General features: G+C 37.8%; 1 protein-coding gene across 1 annotated transcript; it reads right to left on the bottom strand.

The window, feature by feature from the left end:
• Positions 1 to 12,396: 12,396 nt before the first annotated feature.
• On the bottom strand, positions 12,397 to 18,267 carry SPTSSA (serine palmitoyltransferase small subunit A). Its single transcript, XM_003339568.4, has 2 exons — positions 18,075 to 18,267; positions 12,397 to 14,244 (listed from the first exon to the last, which is right to left on the bottom strand). Exons 1-2 carry the CDS (start codon positions 18,184 to 18,186, stop codon positions 14,141 to 14,143), a joined length of 216 nt encoding a protein of 71 aa, XP_003339616.1. The 5' UTR covers positions 18,187 to 18,267; the 3' UTR covers positions 12,397 to 14,140.
• Between the last annotated feature and the right edge of the window lie 2,921 nt (positions 18,268 to 21,188).

The raw sequence follows: 21,188 nt of genomic DNA, 5'->3' as shown, positions 1-21,188 counted from the left end.
TTTTCCCAACCTTGGGGATTCTGACATCTTTAGGAGAAGAAGCTTCTCCTAAGGAAAGACAGCAATTCATGGAGACAAAACACTTTCTCAGAAGTACAAGTTTCTCTAAGCACTAAATATCTGCAGACTATACACACTGTAAAGGGGTTTTTTTTTTTTTGGTTTATCATTGATTTGATTAGAATACATCCTACATCCTCCTCTACTTGCTTCCTTCCTTCTCTTTTTTATACCTTTCCATTATAGGGTTTAGTCCCCCAAACAACAGTATTGATTCACCTGTAGATGTTATGATTCAGTCCGTGGTATTTCACATCTGTTCCTCCATCATCCCTTCTATTTAAGTCCACTTTTTCTCTATCTCTTTGTGTACAGTAGGTCCTTGTTTTACACAAACTCAATAAATTCAGGTGTATGTGATTGGAATCTAAAAAAATAAAGGCAGAAAAAGACTAAAATAAGAAATGTTAATTTTGTGTCATTTTCCCAAGCTGTACAAAATCTTGCATCAGTTCATCCAATCATGTTCATTCTTGTTCTAAGAAGCAGTAGTATGAGTCAATTATATTGTTTTGGGCCGGTTAGATCTTGTATTAGTCTTGGCCCAGAGTTTTCACTTTTAACAAGCTGTTAAAAGCTGCAACAGTCAGGTGGTTTAGTGAATCCAGAATATCCTAGAGAGGGAGGTTCTAGATTCAAATTTGACCACAGACACTTCTAGGTGTGTGATTTTGGGCAAGTCACTTTAACCCCAGTTGTCTAGGCCTTACCACATCTATTTTGAAACTGAAACTTAGTATTGATTCCAAGACAGAAGGTAAGAGTTTAAAAAAACAACAACAAACAAAAACCTCCAAATCTTGTCCAAGTCAGAGCAGTGCTTCTCTTTGTTTCATTAATGCTATTTAGTTATTAATAATGACCCTGAAGTCAGAGTAGTAGGTCTGGTAGCTTTGATTAATCTAAGAAAAGTTGTAGATAGGATTTACAGTTCCAGAGCCAAGATAGTAGAAGCAGGGAAATTCTGGAAACCACCATGAGAATCCTCTCCAACCAATCTTAAAATAACTTTGCAAAATGAATACAGGAGTGAGAGAACCAACAAGGAAACAGTGTGAAGCAGTTTTCAAGAAGAGAACAACTAATCAAAGTCTTTCTGTTTGGAGCATTCCAGTCAAGTTAATGGGCTGGTTCAAAGGAGCAGAAAGTTCACAACCCGAGGAGGAAGGGGTTCCCTTTACACAATCCCCCCAGTGATTTTTTGGGAGATGAGCATGTTGAAATCTTCCAGATTCACACTCCCAGTCTCCCCAATGAATCATTTTACATAACCACCGTATATCGCTAAAGATCTCTTACTAGAGGCACATATAATATTGTACTTTCTAAGAAGAAATTACAATAATTTGGGGATAAGAGGGTAATAAAAGAGAAAGAGAAAAAAAACCAATGATTGGTAGGCACATTGACAAAAAGCCAAGTAGGGGGCAATCTCCTTTGGCATAAGAATCTACATTTAAGTAAATGTGTTCAATCCTCTTCAGTTCGATTCACTACTTCTTTAAAAAGTTCACTTTCTTGATGTGGGGAGTTAGCAAGCTTATTTTCCTGAAATTTCTCTCAAAAAAATCTTTTTTTTTAAATCTTGGATTTTATGAAAATTATACATCAGAGAACATCTGGGGCATGTAAAGATTAAAATTTAGGGGAGACGGGGAGACTGAGACATCTGAGGCAGGTAGAAATTAATTTCTCTCTGCAAGGAGTATTATATTTTTTAGAGGTTTATTAAAGGTTAAAGATTAAAGAATATACAAGTAAGAAACATGTGCCTAGGCCAGAGGCCTAGACAAAATAACCTCACATCACGCAAGAGACCGCCTGCTCCAAAACGGAAGTCCAAAAAAAGCCAAGAGAGAGAGCCCTCAAAAGCCTTTGAATCAGCTTAAATACCTTCTCGATCTCGGCCCAGGTGAGATTACAAGGCATTCTGGGCAAGTGGAGCAAAGGCTCGTGGGGATTGTAGTCCTGTATTCGAGTCTATTTTTTACAGGCATTAGGGTAAGAAGTGAGCACAGCCAGCAGGAGGCTAAAGCAAGGAGTAAGGCAGAAGCCAACAGCAAGTTCCACCTCCCAAATCTACTGTGCCAGGTTCCGAATCTGAGCTCAAGCCAGCATCTAGACCCTGGGATCTTGCCTAGGCCAATAGTGGTCCAACCCAATGACATCCCTTAAAGTTCTAAGCAAACTTGCAGTTAGGTCTGTAATTCTAGCCCAGGGCAGTCTGTGCTATGTGTGCCCAGAGCAAGGCCAGGAATTCTAGTCTGGGCTTATAGTGAGAACGTAGATCCCAGTTTGGAGCAGTCCAAAGATTTGAAGTCGGGCTCCTTGATCCTCTTGCCAAAAGCTCAAGGTGGTGCCTAGGACAGGGCAGTCTGCTATATGCTATATGCCTGACCTGATCAAGCCCAGAGTGAGACCAAAAGCCTATACCCAAGCCTGAGAATTTGAGTTATTAGCAGCCTCAGGGGATAATTGAATTTGTGATAGGAGGTGACTCTCAGAGTTCCCAGCTCACAGGCTATCTTACTTACCATTTTGGAAGAAGAAATTTGTAGAAACCCAGAAATAAGGCTAAGGGTAGCATCAAGGAAGGATTGTAGTATAAGAGGGTGCCCTAACTTCCTGAAGTTACCTACCTTTTAAAGGCTAGGAAAATAAGCAAACCACCTAACTATTGTGAAGAGTGAATCAAACTTTCTTTGACCATCAATCAGCAATTTTTAAGTTAACCAATCAAAAACTTAAGCACCCCTACTTAACACTAAGTCACTTACTAAAAGTGAATGACAACTCTAGAGGTGACCAACCACCCCTGGGCAGTGCTAAGCAAATTGAAAGACTGCAATTGGTTCCCATAAAGAGGAGGAAGGGACAGGAAGTGATGTGGAAAAAGGACTATAAAAAGTCCTGAACTTCCTGTTGGCTGGTGACTTTCCTCTTGGAGATGGCTTTGGACTGGGACTTTGGCTTCGACTTGAGACCTTGGCTCTTGGACTGCCTCTTGGAGGACTGATCCTGGATCTTCTCCTTTGGATTTTGGTGTTGGGTGAGTGAGTAGTTGAAGACACCACCTGATGTGGGGAAGTCCCTGTGGAGCTGAGCCTCACTTCATTAGGGATGGGCTAGTAGGCTCTTAAAACCTGTCTCTTTAGCTACCTTTTTCCATTTTCACTTTTTCTACCTCTTTGTAAATAAAGCTACTAAAGTAATTTTTGACTTAAGTTATAATATCTTTAAATTGGTGACCACAATATTACTTTAGAATTCTCATATTTAGTTAAACCACCAAATTTAAATTCTTACACTATAGAGAATTTTTATGGAGACAAAGAGCAAGGCACAGATACAGAAGGGGATAGTGAAAGCAAAGCAAACAAATGCAAAGTCCAACAGAAAAATATGTATTGGACTCAGATTCTAGAGCAGCTCAAAAAGGATTTCAAAAATCAATTAAGAGAGGCAGAGGAAAAATGGGGAAGAGAAATGAAAGTAATGTAAGAAGAAATGGGCCAAAAGAAAAAGGGGAAAAGTTGTAAAGTGCCTTGCTATAAGAAATACTTATTAAATAATGGTGTAAGGGGTAAAATTATGGTTGGACTGAATATTAGAGTATGGTCACCAGGAATTTAATTACTCAATTCCAAATGAATTACTCAAGTCAGAATGACTTTTTATGTTATTTACAAATAGAGAGAGTGAAAGTAAGGAAAATAAGAGAGAGATAGCTACTCTAGACTGGTTCAAACTAGGCAAGGCTTCAGAGGCCCCAGCAAAGAGGGGCACAGGGGTTAATTAAACAAGGCTTCTAGCCACAAGGCCTCCATCAAGACAAGGGTCTCCAGAGGCCTCCAGAAAAGTCAAGGAAAGGGAGTCAGCTCTTTTCACTCAACCACGTGTCAGTCCAAAGGGAAGCAGTCTGAGGTCTCAAGCCCAAGCTCCTCCAATAAAAGGCCAAGACCCCCTCATAGGAAGTTACCACCAAATTTAAAGACAAGTTCTTTGCATTGCTTCCTATGCCTTTGGTCCACTTTTACTTGTACCTATGGTAGCTTTAACTTTGTTTCAGACTGCCCAGGGGGCAGTCAGTTGTTTTTGATTTGTCACTTGCTAGCACACATGGGTCATAGATCTCCCTCCTCCCCTCCCTCTCCCCCCACTTAAGGATTAAGTGGGGATGTATACATTCCTGGTGACTAAAATCTAAAGAATAAATAGGGAAGAGTTAATCCCATTTTCACAGTGGGGTTTGATATTATACACAATTTTCAATTTACATGAAGGATCTTGGAATATATTGATTGCATAAAATGAGGACCTTCTATACTTTTAGAAAGAAAACTCTTAATGATACCTGTGTTTATGTTATTATTGTGATTTGTGAAACACCAAAGGTTTCTTTCCCTTTCTAGCTTTTTTCCTTTTTTTTTCTGGAGCAATTAATTTCATTATTTGAGTTTTTCCTGATATCTATATTTGTTCATAATTCTTGTATATCTTTTGTTTAGTGTTCACAAAGCAAATGCATCAAAAAGCACTTTGAATTTTTTTTGTGTATGATAGAATGCTCCAAATATCTAGAGATTTTTTAAATTGAAGATTATCTTCTTATAAATGATTAGGCTTGAGTTTGCTTTTATATTATAAATTGTATTGTATTTATATTGTCTATTGAACTTCTTTGCTCTTTGAAACATGATTCTATTCCTTTCTGCATCTAATTTGTGCAGAAATCTTATTTTAATTTCTTTTTATTTCTGTTTAAAGGTCTTTCTTATCATTCACCTCTTCTGAAATGCAGGTACTAGGTGGTGTGTGTGTGTGTGTGTGTGTGTGTGTGTGTGTGTTGGGGTATAGTTGAGTTCTGTTGCTTATGTCATAGAATAGTGGGTCAGGGCACGGGCATGGGGGCATGCTGGCAGAGACTGAAACAGAGAAGAAGTGAATTGCTGAGTGGATCCCAGAGCACAAGCCCATGAATACTTTTGCACCATCCTACCAGAATGTTGGAATTGATGGGATATGGGGTCCTTTTGTAACCTACATTTCAAGTCCTTTTACCCCTTACTCTCTGCCCTATGTGCTCAAGCAGAACACATGGGTATTTCCTCTGATGTTCTGTCCTATTCAGAATACTCTCCCTTCTCATTTCTACCTCTTGCTTTCTTTGAAGTTCCAACTTATCTTTACTAGAAAGCCTTTTCTAATTTCTTAGTTCTAGTGGCTTCTCCCTTTCATTCTCTATTTATCTTGTATATAACTTGCTTGTAAATATTTGTTTCCTTGTTGTACCCCCATTAAACTGTGAACTCCTTGAGTGGAGACTGTCTTTTGCCTCTTTTTGTATCCCTAGCACTTAATACAATGCTTGGTACACAGTCGGTGCTTAACAAATGTTTATTGATTAACTCTGGAATAATGAAACCTAGGTATTATTTAGTTAGAGATTTTTGTTTTATTCTGCTTTCTAACACTTTTCTAGGTTAGTTCCCTCATTCCCAGATTTTCTGGCCTCTTTGGCTTATTCAGACATGCATAATTCCATTCTTCCACCTTCCTTTGGGGGAAGAGAAAAAGGCATCTATCCCAGGGGTGTGTGTATATACAAATACCATAAAAATAAGATTGATTTTCTTAAGTGCCTAATAAATAAAGTATCTTTCAAAGAAATTTCAAAATGGAAGTTCAAAAGTGTTCTAAGGAATGTCAGGATCAAATGAAAGTTTGTAAAGTACTTGGCAACACAAAGCACTCTATAAATGTAAGGTAAAATAACTTTTACAATTAGGGACTATCTTTTATCATGTTTTGTATTCTCAACACTTAGCACTGAATAAGTTGTTACTGACTGGTTGACCTATTTAGTCCTAGTCTCTCTGCTGAGTTCCAGTCCTGCCTGTCTAATTTTTGACTGTCAGATTTCCCCTAAACCCCACCATCTTCCCAATTTTTCTATGCTTTTGCTGTTTATGCATATCTACAATACTCTAACTCTGCTTCTGACTTTTCTTAACTTCCTTAAGACTTAGCTAAAACACCATCCCAAATGGCACCTTGACCTTACAGGTGCACTAAATGAGACCAAATCTTACAGTTGAAATGTTTAAATAGATAAAATAATGGCATAGCTGTGCCTGAACTACACCCAAGAAACTTTTGCATATGCAAAGGATGGTACAGATAATATTGATAAACACATTTTTTTTTGGGGGGGGGGGAGTATGAGGTTGAGTTTCATTGTGATAAACACTTTATTAATTTCAATTAACAGGTTAATCTCATATTTTAGAGTGCCAGGCCCTGTGCTAAGTGTTGGGGATAAAAAGAAAGGCAAAAGAACTTTCCCAGTATTTCGAAGAGCTTAATTTAATGGGAGGGACAACTTTTAAACAAAAAATACAGAAAGATAAATCAGAGGGAAGCCACTAACATTAAAAAAAGAAGGGTCAGGAAAGGCTTCTTGGTGATTTTGGTTGAGACTTGAAGGAAGTTGGAGAAGCCAGGAAATGAAGATAAGGAAAGAGAGAATTCCAGGGCCTGCCAGTGAAAATATAGTTGGAGACAGTGTCATGTGGGAGGAATAGCAAAGAGATTAGTTTGTGAAGGGAAGGAAGGGATAATGAATTGGAAAGGTAAGTAGAGATTAAAATATGAAGGGCTTTAGAAGCCAAAATAGAGGATTTGTATTTGATCTTTGAGGTAAAAGAAGCCATGGGAGTGGCTGAATACCAAATGAGGAGAAAGGAGTGAGGTGATATGGTTAGATTCTGGCACTGGAACAAGCTTACTTCTTCCCAAGAGGAGGCTTCACTATGGACCAATAAAGCCAGTTTTTAACCTTGCTACTGGCTTAGTTAATTTAGAATTGTTTTGAACTGTATGCTTTAGTTTTTCCATATGGAAAAATAGGGATATTTTACCTTCCACAGCTCCAAAAGAATAAATTTCTATAAAATTTATTTCTATGAAAATCCACAAATCATGTACAATGTAAGACAGATACTCTTTTATGAAGTAGCTTAGTGGATAGTATGATGTACTGGAAGCGAAGACAAATTCTGCCTCAAGTGCATACTGTGACCTGTACAAGTCATTTAACTACTTCCAGCTTCAGTTTCTTTACTTGTAAAATGGGGGTATAATGAGCTGCTTTTATAGGATTGCTGGGAGAATCAAATGAGATAACACATGTAAATGCACTATATGTTAGCTACTGTCATTATTACTATTATTTGTAGTCTTAGAGTCTAATAGAAAGCTTCGAATTTAGTAGGTTTTCAACATACATTTGTTGATTTTCATGAAGGTGAATTATTTCTCACAGATATTTATGAAGCACACATTATTATATACCCTCATTACTATATCTCAAATGGAAAGCTTAGTTTATGTAATGACAAATTTCTAGGATTTATAACAATTCAAATTTTATTTTTCTAATGAATTTGTTTTTATGATATCTGTTACTTAGCTTTTGGTTTGTTTCTATACCTTTTCTCCCACCCTTTTGTAGATTTGTTGCCTCTCAATTGTATTAGCCATATTGTGTCACTTCTTCCTCTTCACAAATCAGTATTATAAATCAGTCAACAATTATTAAGTACCACTTATTTGTGAGGCACTGTGCTGAGAGCTGGGAAGGGGAGATAACATACAAATAAATTACATGCAAAGTAAGCTATCCAGGATAAACAGGAAATAATTAAAGATTGGAAGCAAAAGAATTAAGAGAGATTAGGAAAGGCTTTCTCTATGACAAGGGTCCCCAAACTACAGTCCTCGGGCCAAATGTGACCCCCTGAGGCCATGTATCCAGCCCCCACCACACTTCCAGAAGGGACACCTCTTTCACTGGTGGTCAGTGAGAGGAGCAAAGGATTATGTGGCTGCACAATGGAAGTCATTAGCATAGTGAGCAGTGATCTGGGGCAGGGGATTCTGTACTGTGTATACTGCTGCCCAGTTAAGGTTAGGTTTTTATAGTCTGGCTCTCCAATGATCTGAGGGACAGTGAACTGGCCCCTTGTGTAAAAATTTTGGGGAACCCTGCTCTACAAGGTGGAGTTTAGCTGGGATTTCAAGGAAGCCAGGAAGGTCAGTAGATAAAGCAAAGGAGGGAGAATATTACTGTCACAGGGGACAGTCAGAGAAAATGCCCAGTTGAGAGATGGAGTGTCTTGTGCCTGGAACATCCAGGAAGCTAGTGTTACTGGATGGAAAAATGTAGGGGAGTAAGGTATAAGAAGGCTGGAAAGGTTGGAGGGGGGCTAGGTTATGAGGGCTTTGAATGCCAAATGGAGCATTTTGTATTTGTTCCTAGAAGTCACAGGGAGACAATAGTTTATTGAGAAGGGCAGTAACAAGATCAGGACTATCACTTTAGTGACTTAATGGATTGAACTGGATTTGGGGCAGGCACACCAGTAGGCCTATAGTGCAATAATTCAGGTATGAGGTGATGAGGGCCGACACTAAAGGGCATTTTCAGAGGAGAGGAAGGGGATTTATAGGAGAAATGTTGCCAAAGTGAAATGGGTAGGCCTCCGTGAGAGCTTGGATATCTGATAGTGAGGAATTTCAGATGGCTCTGAGTCTGAGAGACTAGGAAGATGGTGCTGGCTTCTGTTTAAAAAAAATAAAAGAGAGAGGAGAGGGAATGAACACCGAAGGGGAGGCTTGGACCTCGAGGTATGGAGAGGGGAAAGGGAGAACCCACTACTCCACAAAGTGGGGTACAGAGGAGACAGCAGATATAATGGGTTGGCTCAGAGAGAGGAGAGGGGTCTTGAAGATTTCCCCCTTCTGCCTTCCCTCCTTAGCTAAAGCTGCTCTCCCCAATACACTCTGGCCCCTCTTGTCCCCCCTCCATTACTCGAGACCGAAAGGTCTCCCCAAGATCCTGTTCACTCACACTCAGCTTGGGGAACAGATAACTTTAATGTTAACTCAATCAGGTAATACAAAAGGAAATAACAGGCAGGGAAGAATGGGAAAAGGAAAGTGGGAAAAGGGGGTCCCTGTCTCTACCTAAACCCTTTTCCTCCCTCCTCGAGTTTGGGGGGAACTCAGGCCTTGGCAGCCTGAGCCCCCTTGAGAAAAAGTCAGGTTGACTCACCCCTGGGCAACAGGAGCTGAGGTAAAGTCTGCTCAGGTTTCTCTTCAGAAAGTCCCTTCAATTGGGAAGTGTTGGGGGGAAAGATTTCCAGTCACCAGCAGGAAAAGTGGGTAACCCTCAGGAGAAAGTCTTTATCCACCTTCTCTCTTCAACATCTCCAGACAGAGAGTGCTCTCCTCACCAGTCTTCTCTCCTTAGGAAATTCACTCCTGGGGCCCCTCCCCCGTTGAGGTGATCAATTTCACATACTCTTCAGTCTGGCACTTTTTCTTAAGTGCCAGCCTCTATCACACTTCTATAATAATAGGAAGAAAGAAAATGAGTTCCATTTTGGATATACTAAGTTTAAAATGTTTTCCAAAAGGCAGTTGGAGATGCAAATTGGAGGTCAGAAGAGAGACTGGAGCAGGAAAGGCAGATTTGAGAATCATCAGAATACAAAAGGTAATTATATGAAATGTCCAACAGAGGAGAAAGAGAAGGAATGATGAAATATGTAGGAAGAGTGCCAGGAGAAAATGGTGTCCTAAAAAACACAGAGATGAGTGTATGGAGTTATCAACAGTGTCAAGAATGGGGCAGCTAGAAGGCTCTGGATAGCCAGGCCTAGAGAAAGGAGGTCCTGGGTTCAAATGTGACCTCAGACACTTTCTAGCTATCTGACCTTGGGCAAGTCAGGGCAACTTAGCCCTTCCCATTCTTTTGCCTTGGAACCAATATTTAGTATTAATTCCAAGATGGTAAGGGTTTAAAAAAAAAAAACCCAAACAAACCTGTGTCAAGGGCTACAGAGAGGTCAAGGAGAATAACAACTGAGAAAAGGCCACTGCATTTGACAACTTGATCACTAGTAACTTCAAAGAGAGCAGATCTGATAAAATAATAAGATTGGGAGACAGGCTGATAAAAAAGTGAGAGAAGAGAAAATGGAACTAACTACCTAGTATAGACGGCTTTTTAGAGGAGTTTAGTTAAAAAGGACAAAGTAACAAAGTAAAGGGGCAGCTGGGTAGCTCAGTGGATTGAGAGCCAGTCCTAGAGATGGGAGGTCCTAGGTTTAAATCTGGCCTCAGACACTTCCCAGCTGTGTGACCCTGAGCAAGTCACTTGACCCCCATTGCCTAGCCCTTACCACTCTTCTGCCTTGGAGCCAATACACAGTATTGACTGTGTATTCCAAGATGGAAGGTAAGGGTTTATTTAAAAAAAAAAAAGGACAAAGTATATAGGATGAAAGATAGCAGGGAAGAAGGATCAAGTGATGGTTTTGTTTCAGAACAGGGGAGCAAGAGCATTTTTCCAAACAGTAGGGAATAAGTCAGAATGGGAAGAGACTGAAAATTAGTAAAAAAGTGGGGATGGTAGAAGACAGGATGGAGTGGATCACTTGAACAGGTAAATATTAATCTTAGTACAAAGTAAGGCTATTTCATCATAGAGATAAAAGCATAAGATAACAGCAGAAGGCACTTTTTACTCTGGCATTTTATCTGGTCATTTTTCTTTTAAACCCTCACCTTCTGTCTCTGAGTCAATACTGCGTATTGGCTCCAAGGTAAAAGAGTGGTAAGGGCTAGGCAATGGGGGTTAAGTGACTTGCCCAGGGTCACACAGCTGGGAAGTGTCTGAGGGTAGATTTGAAACTAGGACCTCCTATCTCTAGGCCTGGCTCTCAATCCACTGAGCCACCCAGCTGCCCCTTATCTGGTCATTTTTAACAAAATTTTTCTTTTGAATTTCTAATATCCCTGGCACACAGTAAGCACCTAATAAATGCTTGATGATGGATTCCACCATTTTAAAGTAAATAAATCCAGGTATTTTATTACATAGTGAAACTGGAGGTAAAATAACTTCAGTGACCATGGGTCCAGCAGTAGTGCTTGGGACTAGTGATCCCTAGTTATCTTTATCACAGTGCTTCTTTGAAACTGGATTTTTATTTTAGCTATTTGTAATTTCCTATTGTATTAAAAGTCTCTGGAGTTATCACTTCCATCCCCATCCCACAACTTTGGACTGGACCTTTGGATTGAAATGGAGTTTTGACGCATGGCTTTTTGCCTTGATTTGCTCAGAACCAGGCTTCCCTATCTCTACACTGCAGCACATGTATACAAAATGATTCCCCTTCTTCCACATCCCATTTGCGTTATTTTCTCCATTAGAATGTATGCTTCCTTTAAAATTATTTATGTATCACTGACACTTAAGCACGGGGCCTTAAACAGTAAGTACTCATTTGTAAATGTCTGAAAATTTGCTTAAATTTGATTCTCCTATTATTTTGTCTCACATGAATTTAGTGCTGTTTTGTAAAAGTATAAAATTAACTTCATTTTTAAGATCTCTATCTAGTGTGTAATTTAGTCCCAGAAAATTGCTTGATTTGCCCATGGTTACACAAAGCTAAAAAACAGCAGGTGTCAGATACAGAACATGGTACTGAAACTTTAAATATCACTGCTTAATATTAAGCAGAGTTAGAAGTTAAATGCTTATTTTTAAAAAGCACAGAATACAAGCAGATGCATTTGTATTTTAAAAACGCTTTGAACACCTGGCATCTAATTGTTGGCATCTAATGTTAACCAGTATCATTACAGGACAAGTCCTATAAATCAGGCAACATTTAATGCAAGAAGTGTGGATGGTGGATGGAGTGCCAGTCTTGGAGCAAGGCAGACCTTGATTCTGACCTGATTATGACAAAGCTATGTAATCCTGGGCAAGCCACTTTAATCTCTCAGTGCTCCAGGTGATTTGTATAAACTGTTGATGAACATGAACCATTTCTATTAAGTCTTAAAGAGTTGCTGGGGCACTGAGAGGTGATGCCTATATTACCCAATGCCTCTGAGCCAGTATGTCAGAGGCAGAAGCTGAGCTGGGATTCTCTTTATGCAGACTGAAGCCCTTGATCTGCCATGACAGACTGACTAATCCAAGAGTTAACTATAAATTATTTCTCTTGTGGATCCCATGGACAGACTGCTGAAGCCTAGGAAACCTTTCTTGGAATAATTTTACTTTGTATAATTATAAATGAAGGAAATGTAAAATTTCAGTTAGAGGTTAGTGAAAATAAATTACTACTCCCCACCCAAGTCCATAGATTTCCTTAAATCTATTCATGGAACTGTTGGGGTTTTTTTTTTAGTTCAACTCTGTTATAAACAGCAATCTCCACTCTAAGGTCTACACAGTCTTTTACTCTGAAATAGATAAAAACATTTTTATTTTAATTAGTCATTGTAGGGATGAACACACCAAGGCTGAGAGAGATTTAACAACTTGTCCATTACCAAACAACTTACATATTGCTTCCTTGTGTCTTTCTGATTATAATTCAGTTTTCCTGGTCTGCCCCAAATATGGGATTAGAAAGACTTCTGTGACCTCACTTAAGTACTGTAGGTCTCAGTTTCAGCTGTACAATGAGGGAATTGAGCTAAGTGAGGTAAATCCCAGCTTTAAATGCTATGATCTCATTAAGTGTACTCTGAATATTGCATGAATTATCTATAAAGGATAAAAAAAATACTAGCCTAGGCATTAGTATCCTAGGCTTTATTAACTTGGTTGCATGACCTTGGAAAAATTATTTAACTTTATCCATTTGTAAAATGACAAAAGTTGGATTATACAATAGATATCTCAAATTCTATCAAACTGGCTATCTTTTTGCCTTTGTTTCAGTAACACATAGCCCAGTATTTGACACAAAAAAGTTGCTTATTAAATGGCTCTTGATGACTGACTTACTTTTCTTTAAAGTAAAAGAAGTCTATCCATTCTCTAGTATAGGGAGGCACTGAAAAGAGATTTGTTAAAAATGATTACTGTTTAGTAGCAATAAATTTAAATAAAAAAATACATGAAATTAAAACCAAGAATAGCATTAATGTTGGTAAAACGTTTTTCCATCAGTTGCTTTTTTCAGTTCTGATGAGCCTTTACCACAGAAAAACTATATTTTGTGAATGCAAATTCTTACAATATATAGAACATACACATATTACAAAGTGTGAAATGGTATTTTATAAAGTTTGTCAAGATCCTTGGAATAAAATTATAGCTTTACTAATTATTCATTGTGAACAATAATATGCAAATATATTTTTCAGCACCAGTTAAATATAATCTTGAATTTCAATTTTACAGGATTACAATGTTAGCTATACCTATTAGGGAAACCTTTTAATATTTACTTAGTAAAGCTATCATTTGAAGTCAACATTCCATGACAATGCTGCTAATAACTAAATTTTAATTATTTCTCCAAGCATCTTATCACAGAACATTTTTTTCAATGAGAAATCCATAAAATAGGGCTAACTATTAAAAAGTTAGGGATTCCTTTTATTTTAACTTTAGAAGGCTCTTCTTTGCTATTTCACTACTGAAAGGAGACATTTTATGTTTAAGAACACTAAAGCAAAATATTTTATATAATGAGCAGAATCTAGATAGCCAAGACTATTCCTTGAGTATAAACTTACAAAGAAGTCTCTTATGTTCAATTAAAATATTTCCTCATCTTGTTATTATTTCTACAAAATTTTGGTCAATACTAGAAATATATTCAGGTAGATTTTTGTGCCAGACATTTGCTGAAACAAGAGGTCTAACTAATGAATCTCATATTAAAAAAATAGAAGGCAATCAAAATTTACTCAATGTTACATTAAGAAAAGCTTCCACAGAACAATAGTGAAACAGTTCCAAAGGTTAAGAAAATACTGATATTTAGAATACAAATAACCACAATGTCAAAATAGACAAACTTCAATAATGAACATAACACATGAGCTGGGATTCCTTCCTTGTTCTACTAATATGGAATTTAGTCTTTATAGACATAATATATGTTTGAAATTTGTTGAAGTCTCATGTCATCATGGGAGGTTGCTTCTTTCCTTCAATGGATCTCTCTGGTCTGTAGCTTCTTTGAGCACACTGTAGTCATTGTACGATTTCAAAGTAGTGTAATATTGCCAAGATATGTTGAGGCATGAAGATATATCCAGTGTATAATGCCATTCCAACAATAGAAATCAACATGGAATCTGAATAGTAATTAAGGAAAGCTATTAGGTTGTTCTAACAAAGCTAATTTAAAATATAAAGATGTACAGTCTAAAAGTATTCTCAAAATTTTAAAATAAGGCTAGCTTTCTTTTTAAACTTTAACTTCATGCAAAAATAACCACAAAATGACAAAGCATCAAAAAACAATAAGGGATGTAATTTTAATAAAGATAATCTGCAATATAAAGATACATTATTTCAATTCTCAATCTTTTCAATACATTTCACAAGTATTTCTTTATAGCAGGAAAATCTTGAAAAATCACCACTTCCAAAGAACTAATAAAGATGCTTCTAATGACAGAGTGCCATGGAAAACTTTCAGAGTGGATGTAAAATAGAACCACAAGATTATGAAGGAAAACAATTTTATTTAAGTAGTAATAAAAAATCAAAACAATAAAAAACAAGTTCATGAGGTTAAGTACTCCTGCCAGACAGAGAAGAAGATCTAGAACAGAGCCTCAGGAAACATCTACAGTTATAGGTCATGATAATGAGCCAATAAATAAAAGCTATAAAGAAGGAATGGCTAGATAGAATGGAAAAAAAAAAAGGGAGAGAGAAGTATCCCAAAAGCTTATAGAGGTCAGAGTATCCAGGAAGAGAGGGGATATTAAATGTCAAATTCAGGAGACAAACTGAGAAGGAGGTAGACAGAGATAAGATAATCTGATTTGACTGTTTCAGCTGAAGGTCTAAAACAAGAATGCAAGGGGTTGAGGAGTGGTGCAGAGGAGATATTCCTGATTCCACACTGTTATACACCAATCCACTTACACTTAAATGGCTAAATTGTCTCTTACATCTTACACTTACATCTACATAAAAAAATTAAGAGATCTATAAGAAAGTCCACAGCATATCATCTAAACCCAATCCTACCTCTGATCTTAATTTCTTTATTTGTAAAACAAGAGGGTTGGAGTAGCTAACATGTGAGGTACTTTCAGGATCTAGATCTGTGATCCTATGATGCCTGTAGAAAATATATGTTTCGGGTATGGCCAAGAATGTCACAGAATGGGCTATAATTTCTAACATTGATGGGAGTATCAGTGATGCCACAGGTTCACTGAAGTACAGAAATAAAGGAAGAATGAAATAATTGGAATAATAGTCAATATATATATCAGATTGGCAAAGCTGATGAGGAAAGAAAATGACAAATACTGAAGGTATTATGGGAAAAAGAAATTATACCTAATAACCCTGGTGGCTACTGGGATTTTTAATCACTAATTTTCTGAATAATTCCAATAGCATCTCACTAGGGTGTGTGTGATTTAAGAGTAGGCAGAAGCACTGGCAATGGAAGCTCATTACTTTTTCTCAAAGCTGAAAACTCCTAATGAAGTTTTACACATAGGTTTTGGAATTGGTAGCAGTGTTGGAAGGGGAATCTTTATAACAGGATAGGTTAAAGCCTATGAAGAAAGAAAAAAAAATTGGCTTTGGAAGAGTGGAGAGACCAGAAGTACAGTACTGATTATAATTGTGTGATATAACACAGCAGGAAGCAGAAGGGAAAGGCAGAAGCTCTCAACATTATCTTGGGGAACTCCTCTTCAAAATCACTTGATGGGGCCAGCTTATGAAGAAATTCAGTTGTATACAAAAATATCGAGCCCACAAGGGTGAGTCTGATAAAGATAAGAGAATAGCTTCATAAAGTAAACTTGAACACTCTTGAGTCTCTCTACAAGAATAAAGCAACCTTTGCTTCTTGATAGACATAGACATTATCCAATCACAGTGGCACGACAGGAGGGTCAAGTTTGGGAAAAACTGGGGAGTCTATTTTATATGGAAAGTAAAGTTTGTGAAGAAGAGTAAGATAAAAGTGCTGAAAAACTAGTGGTCACTGGATTGTAAAGAACTATAAATGCCAGCATATGTATAACCTACCATTTGGTATTGCTTACCATTTGGAGGAGAGGGAAGGGGAGAAATGGAACTCAGAATGTTAAAAAAAAGAATGCTAAAAATTGTTTTTAATGTAATTTGGAGAAAAACAAAACATTATTGAATTGTTAAAAAGAGCTATAAATGCCAGGGCAAGTGATCTGAATTGTTTCCTGCAGGAATTTTTTGAGATTTGTGAGAATAGAGACATGGTGTGATGTGTGACTTACTTTGGAAGTTGTATGAAGTACAGATTAGAAAGGGATACAATGGAAGCTGAAATATTAATTAGGAACTAACTATACTCTAGGTTTTAGTAGGTCACAAAGCTCCAATGTAGTTTTGAAGTCACAGAAAATATACCTTTTAAAAAACTCTCTAATAAAACATCTTATAAAAAGTTTTATTGAAACATACCAATCAGTGATGAAAATCATATTTGTTGCAGTGCCTAAAGACAGGACAGGCTACAGAAACAAATCATTTAGTTGTTGATATTTTTTCCAGGCTATTAAAGTAACAATTATATCAATTTGTCAAATTAGTCACTCAATTATTTATGTCAATTGGATGGTCCTGGGGCCTATATAACCAAGAATTTGCTTGTCTGAATTTCAAAGTAGTAATAATATACTGAAACCTCAAGGTATTTTACATTTTTTTTAATATCAAACTACAATAATATCATGTAACTGACAAAGAACTAGAAATCCAGGCTAGTAATAGCATTCTCACTTTCCACTTCCAAGTTAGAGATTGCTTGCATTACCCTTCAAACCGGCCAAGTTTGCTTTCAGTCAAGCACTGGCCTAATGACATATCCCCTAAAATTTTTCAGATAAGACCTAAAACAATTTAGGAGTTTAGGGTATGGGGAAAGTAAACAGAAAGTCCTAAAAGTGTTAATGGCACTCTTTAAGGCTGATTTTGTATTCATAATAAAAAAAAAAACAACCAACTTATTAATCCCATCAGAATACACTTTTAAATGCATTTAGAGAAATGTTTTATATTCAGTAGTAATCTATCTCTAGAAAACCATATTAAAAATGCCAGTAATACACAGAAACGAATGCCTTGTATTTGCCACTAATACAGATGACAAAATAATCAACTATGTATGGTAGTCAAGGAAATAAATTTGCCGTCCGTCATCAGTTATATTTTTTCTTCTGAAAAAGTCAACAAAATTGTTCACTTCAGTAAGGCCTGTACGGCCATATTATTTGTTGCCAATTCTTCCTAATCCAAATATAACTAAACATTCCTTATATATTCCATATACCATCCAGTAGTGTCAGTGTATGAAATCTATAACTTAAACTGATTCACTAGAAAGAGAAATCTAAACTGTTTTTCTTATACCAGATATTATGAAAATTGGGGAAAAAGGCTGATAGAATGGATTTAAAAGAAATCTCTACAAGCGGTACGCACAAATCTCTGCCTCTCTCTCAGACCCAAAGCCGGAAAGCAGGATACTCTCAACCCAACCACACAAATTAAGCTCTCCGCAGCTTCTTCAGTGTTCACCCTCACTTGCCTGAACACTTTTCTTAGAGGTCACCCTCCCCAGTCTCAGCTCTATCTACGACTACAGACGCAGGCATACTCCACCCCACTAGATCACCTCCCACTTCCCAGGACTCTCCCAAACGTACTAGTCAAGTCTTTCCCACGCACTTACAGAATTACGCTGGCTCTCTAGCCTAGGTCTCTCCTCATAGTTCTACTTCAGATTATCAGGAGTTCTCTCTGCAATTTGCCACCCGGAACTCGACCCCTCTAGGACCTATTGCACAGGCCCCTGCTAATTCCTTCCCCTTCCAATCTGGCCTTACTTTCTCACCCAGCCACCTCCTAGTCCGTCACCACCCGCCCCCACGCCAATCGAGCAGGATACTGAAGACAGTCCTTTCCCAGGGTTCCAGCATGTAAAGCGCGGTGACGAGGAGGTACTGGTAATAGAACCAGGACATCTGCTGCCAAGCCCTTCCGAGTGTCATCCCAGCCATCAGAACTAGTCTACGAGAAATGTGTCTTCCAGGAACCTCCTTCCTGGTCTACACTCCACCTCCAGCAGCTTGCTCGAGACTCATTGGCCTAGAAGAAAGGCAATCGTCTCTTCGCACGCACGCTCTGCCCCCGGTGCGTGCTGACGCTAGCCTCGCGTTCTTTAGGGTTCTTAATTGGCTAGGCTTCTTGAAGGGCTTCTGTCCTCCGGTTCGCCCCGCCCTGCAAGTGGATGTTTTTATATCTGATTGTGGACTCGGGCTTCTTTCTCGCTGTATTTGGACTGTCTGTGCATCAGTTCGATGGACGTAGCAGGTAAGTCCGCGGCTTGAGGGTGAAAAAGAATGGCCCAAACGCCGAGTTTAAAGGAAGAAGCTGTTAGAAGTTGACTGGGGCGCAACACATTACTTAAGAGGTTTATGTGTGATGGGCGAACTAAAAAGTCACCAGTCATGGTAAGAGAGGATCTGGTATTCACTTCCGAGTGGGCCATGACCCCATGAAGTTAAATGGCAGGCCTCCTTAGAGACAGCTGTAAATTTGAAAACTGCTTCCACCACTACAGGTGCACACTGACCTGGAGTATACTACTATAATCTTCTACCTGTTAAGTCGTTTCAGTTGTCTGACTCTTTATGACCCCATCTGGGGTTTTTTTGGCCAAGATAATGAAATAGTTTGCCATTTCCTTCTTCAGCTTATTTACACATGAGAAAACTGAGGCAAACAGTGTTAAATGACTTGACCAGAGTCACAGAGGTAATGTTTGAGGCCAGATTTAAACTTAGGAAAATGAATCTTTTTGACGCCAGGGCCAGCACTCTCCACTATGTCACTCAGCCGCCTCAGAGTAAATACTTTTACCTTTTTAAAAGTTATATGTATCTGTAATTGAGGACCAGATCATGGGAAGGGAAAAAGAAAAACGATCTTAACTGACTTCAAATTCAACTGGGTAGACTTCATATATGCATTCCTTTCCTTATCTGAATGGGAACTTTTACTGGATTTTCAGCTGCATAATGAGAAAAACCAAAGCTACAAAATGGAGATAAAGGTCTGGTAAAGGATCTCAAAACATGAAAATGAGTTTTATATGAGGGAGAGACAGAAACAGGTGGGAGGGAGTTAAAATGTTATCACACAACTTTGTTCCTTGTAAGGAATGCTATTGAAGGTAGAACATGCTACAGGTGTAGTATACAAATACATATTAATATAAAAAGGGTGCTAATATGTAATAAAGATGGTACCAGATATAATTATATGTATATGTAGGTATGGATATATGAGATAGTTATATACTTTCTCTGGAGGGTGTTACCTTCTCTACCTCAATTCTTGCTAAAGGGTAACCGATATCTCTAATTTTTTAAAGGCAAAAAGCCCTCTTAGCCAATCATTAAGTCATTTTAATTAAATCAAACAAGTATAGATGGCACCCAGTTTTTATCAAACTAATGAAAAGTCATAAGGGTTTAAAAACAAGTAAACAAACCTGAAGCCTAACAGAGAGAAAAGAGGTTAAGTTCTAGGCCAAATTATCTCATGCACTTTTGCTTTTTTCTTTTCAGGAAGAAGGGAAACCAAAAGTAAACTTATGGTGATGAAGCTAAGGAACATTTCTTTGGGTTTAGCTTTAATGGGATAGGGAAGTGGGATAGGGTAGAGAGAGAAAGCAGAGTTGGAGATAACTAGATTTTTTTTCCCTCTTCTTTTTCAGAATGACCAAATTTCAACAACAACCATGTGGTAACTGATGTGAAATCTTTGCAGTTCACAATAGGTCTCCTAATGCAAAGTCATGAGGAGAATAGCACCAGGAACATCAATCAGGGACCAGGTTGTGAAGTCAGTCAGTCAAGCACTTATTAAACACCTGAGCTATGAATACACAGAAAGGTAGAAAATAGCCCCTATTTTCGAGACGCTTATGGTCTAATGAGTGAGACAGCACCATTATGTATAAACAAGATATATACTCGATAAATTAGAGATAGTCTCTAAGGGAAGGCACTAAGATCGTGGAAGATTAGAAAATCTACTTGCAAAAGAGTCAGGAAAGGTAAGAAGTGGAGATGAAGAGAGAGAATGTTCCTGTAATAGGAGAGATAGCCCATGAAAACTCTTGGAGTCATCTGGTGAGTATCTTATTCAAATAACAGACTAATTTCACCACATAAAAGGAAATTAAATGTAAGAAGACTAGAAAGATAGAAAGAGGCCACAGCACAAATAATGATGTCTCCATTATAGTCAGATTTTCTTCCTGGTGTGAGGTATTGATGATGAACTGCTCCAGGAATATCAAGGCCACAGCACGGACACTTTTGGCATAAATATTAGTTCTTCATCTTACGTCATGGTTATCTACAGTGAAGTAGCTAAGAGATCATAAGTTTCTCTTTTTCAATTTTATTTAATTGATTAATTTAGAGTATTTTCCCAGGATTACAAAAATCATGTTCTTTTCCTCCCCTCCCCCAAACTCCCTCCCCTTGTAACCAATGCATAATTCCTTTGGGTTTTACATGTGTCATTGGTCAAGACCTATTTCCATATTATTGATATTTGCACTAGGGTGATCATTTAGGGTTTATAACCACATTGACCCATGTGATCAGGAAGTTGTTTTTCTTCTGTGTTTCTACTCCCACAGATCTTCTGGATGTGGATAGTGTTCTTTCTCATAAGTCCTTCCAGAATTTTCCTGGATCTTTTCATATAAGTTTCTGTCTTAAAAAAATTTTTTTTAAAATTTAAAATATTTTCCATGGTTAAACGATTCATGATTTTTTTTCCCACCCCTCTTCCCTCCCCCTCCCAGAACTGACAAGCAATTCCACTGGTTTATACATGTATCATTGTTCAAAACCTATTTCCTTGTTATTCATATTTGCAGTAGAGTGATCTTTTAACATGAAAACCCTAATCATATCCCTATCAAACTATGTGATCTGTTTTTCTTCTGCATTTATGTTCCCTCAGTTCTTTCTCTGGATGT

Source organism: Monodelphis domestica, chromosome 1 (assembly GCF_027887165.1).
Source record: "Monodelphis domestica isolate mMonDom1 chromosome 1, mMonDom1.pri, whole genome shotgun sequence".
Taxonomy (NCBI): domain Eukaryota; kingdom Metazoa; phylum Chordata; class Mammalia; order Didelphimorphia; family Didelphidae; genus Monodelphis; species Monodelphis domestica.
Note: the sequence above shows the minus strand (reverse complement) of the source record. Positions and strands in the feature narration are given on the sequence as shown.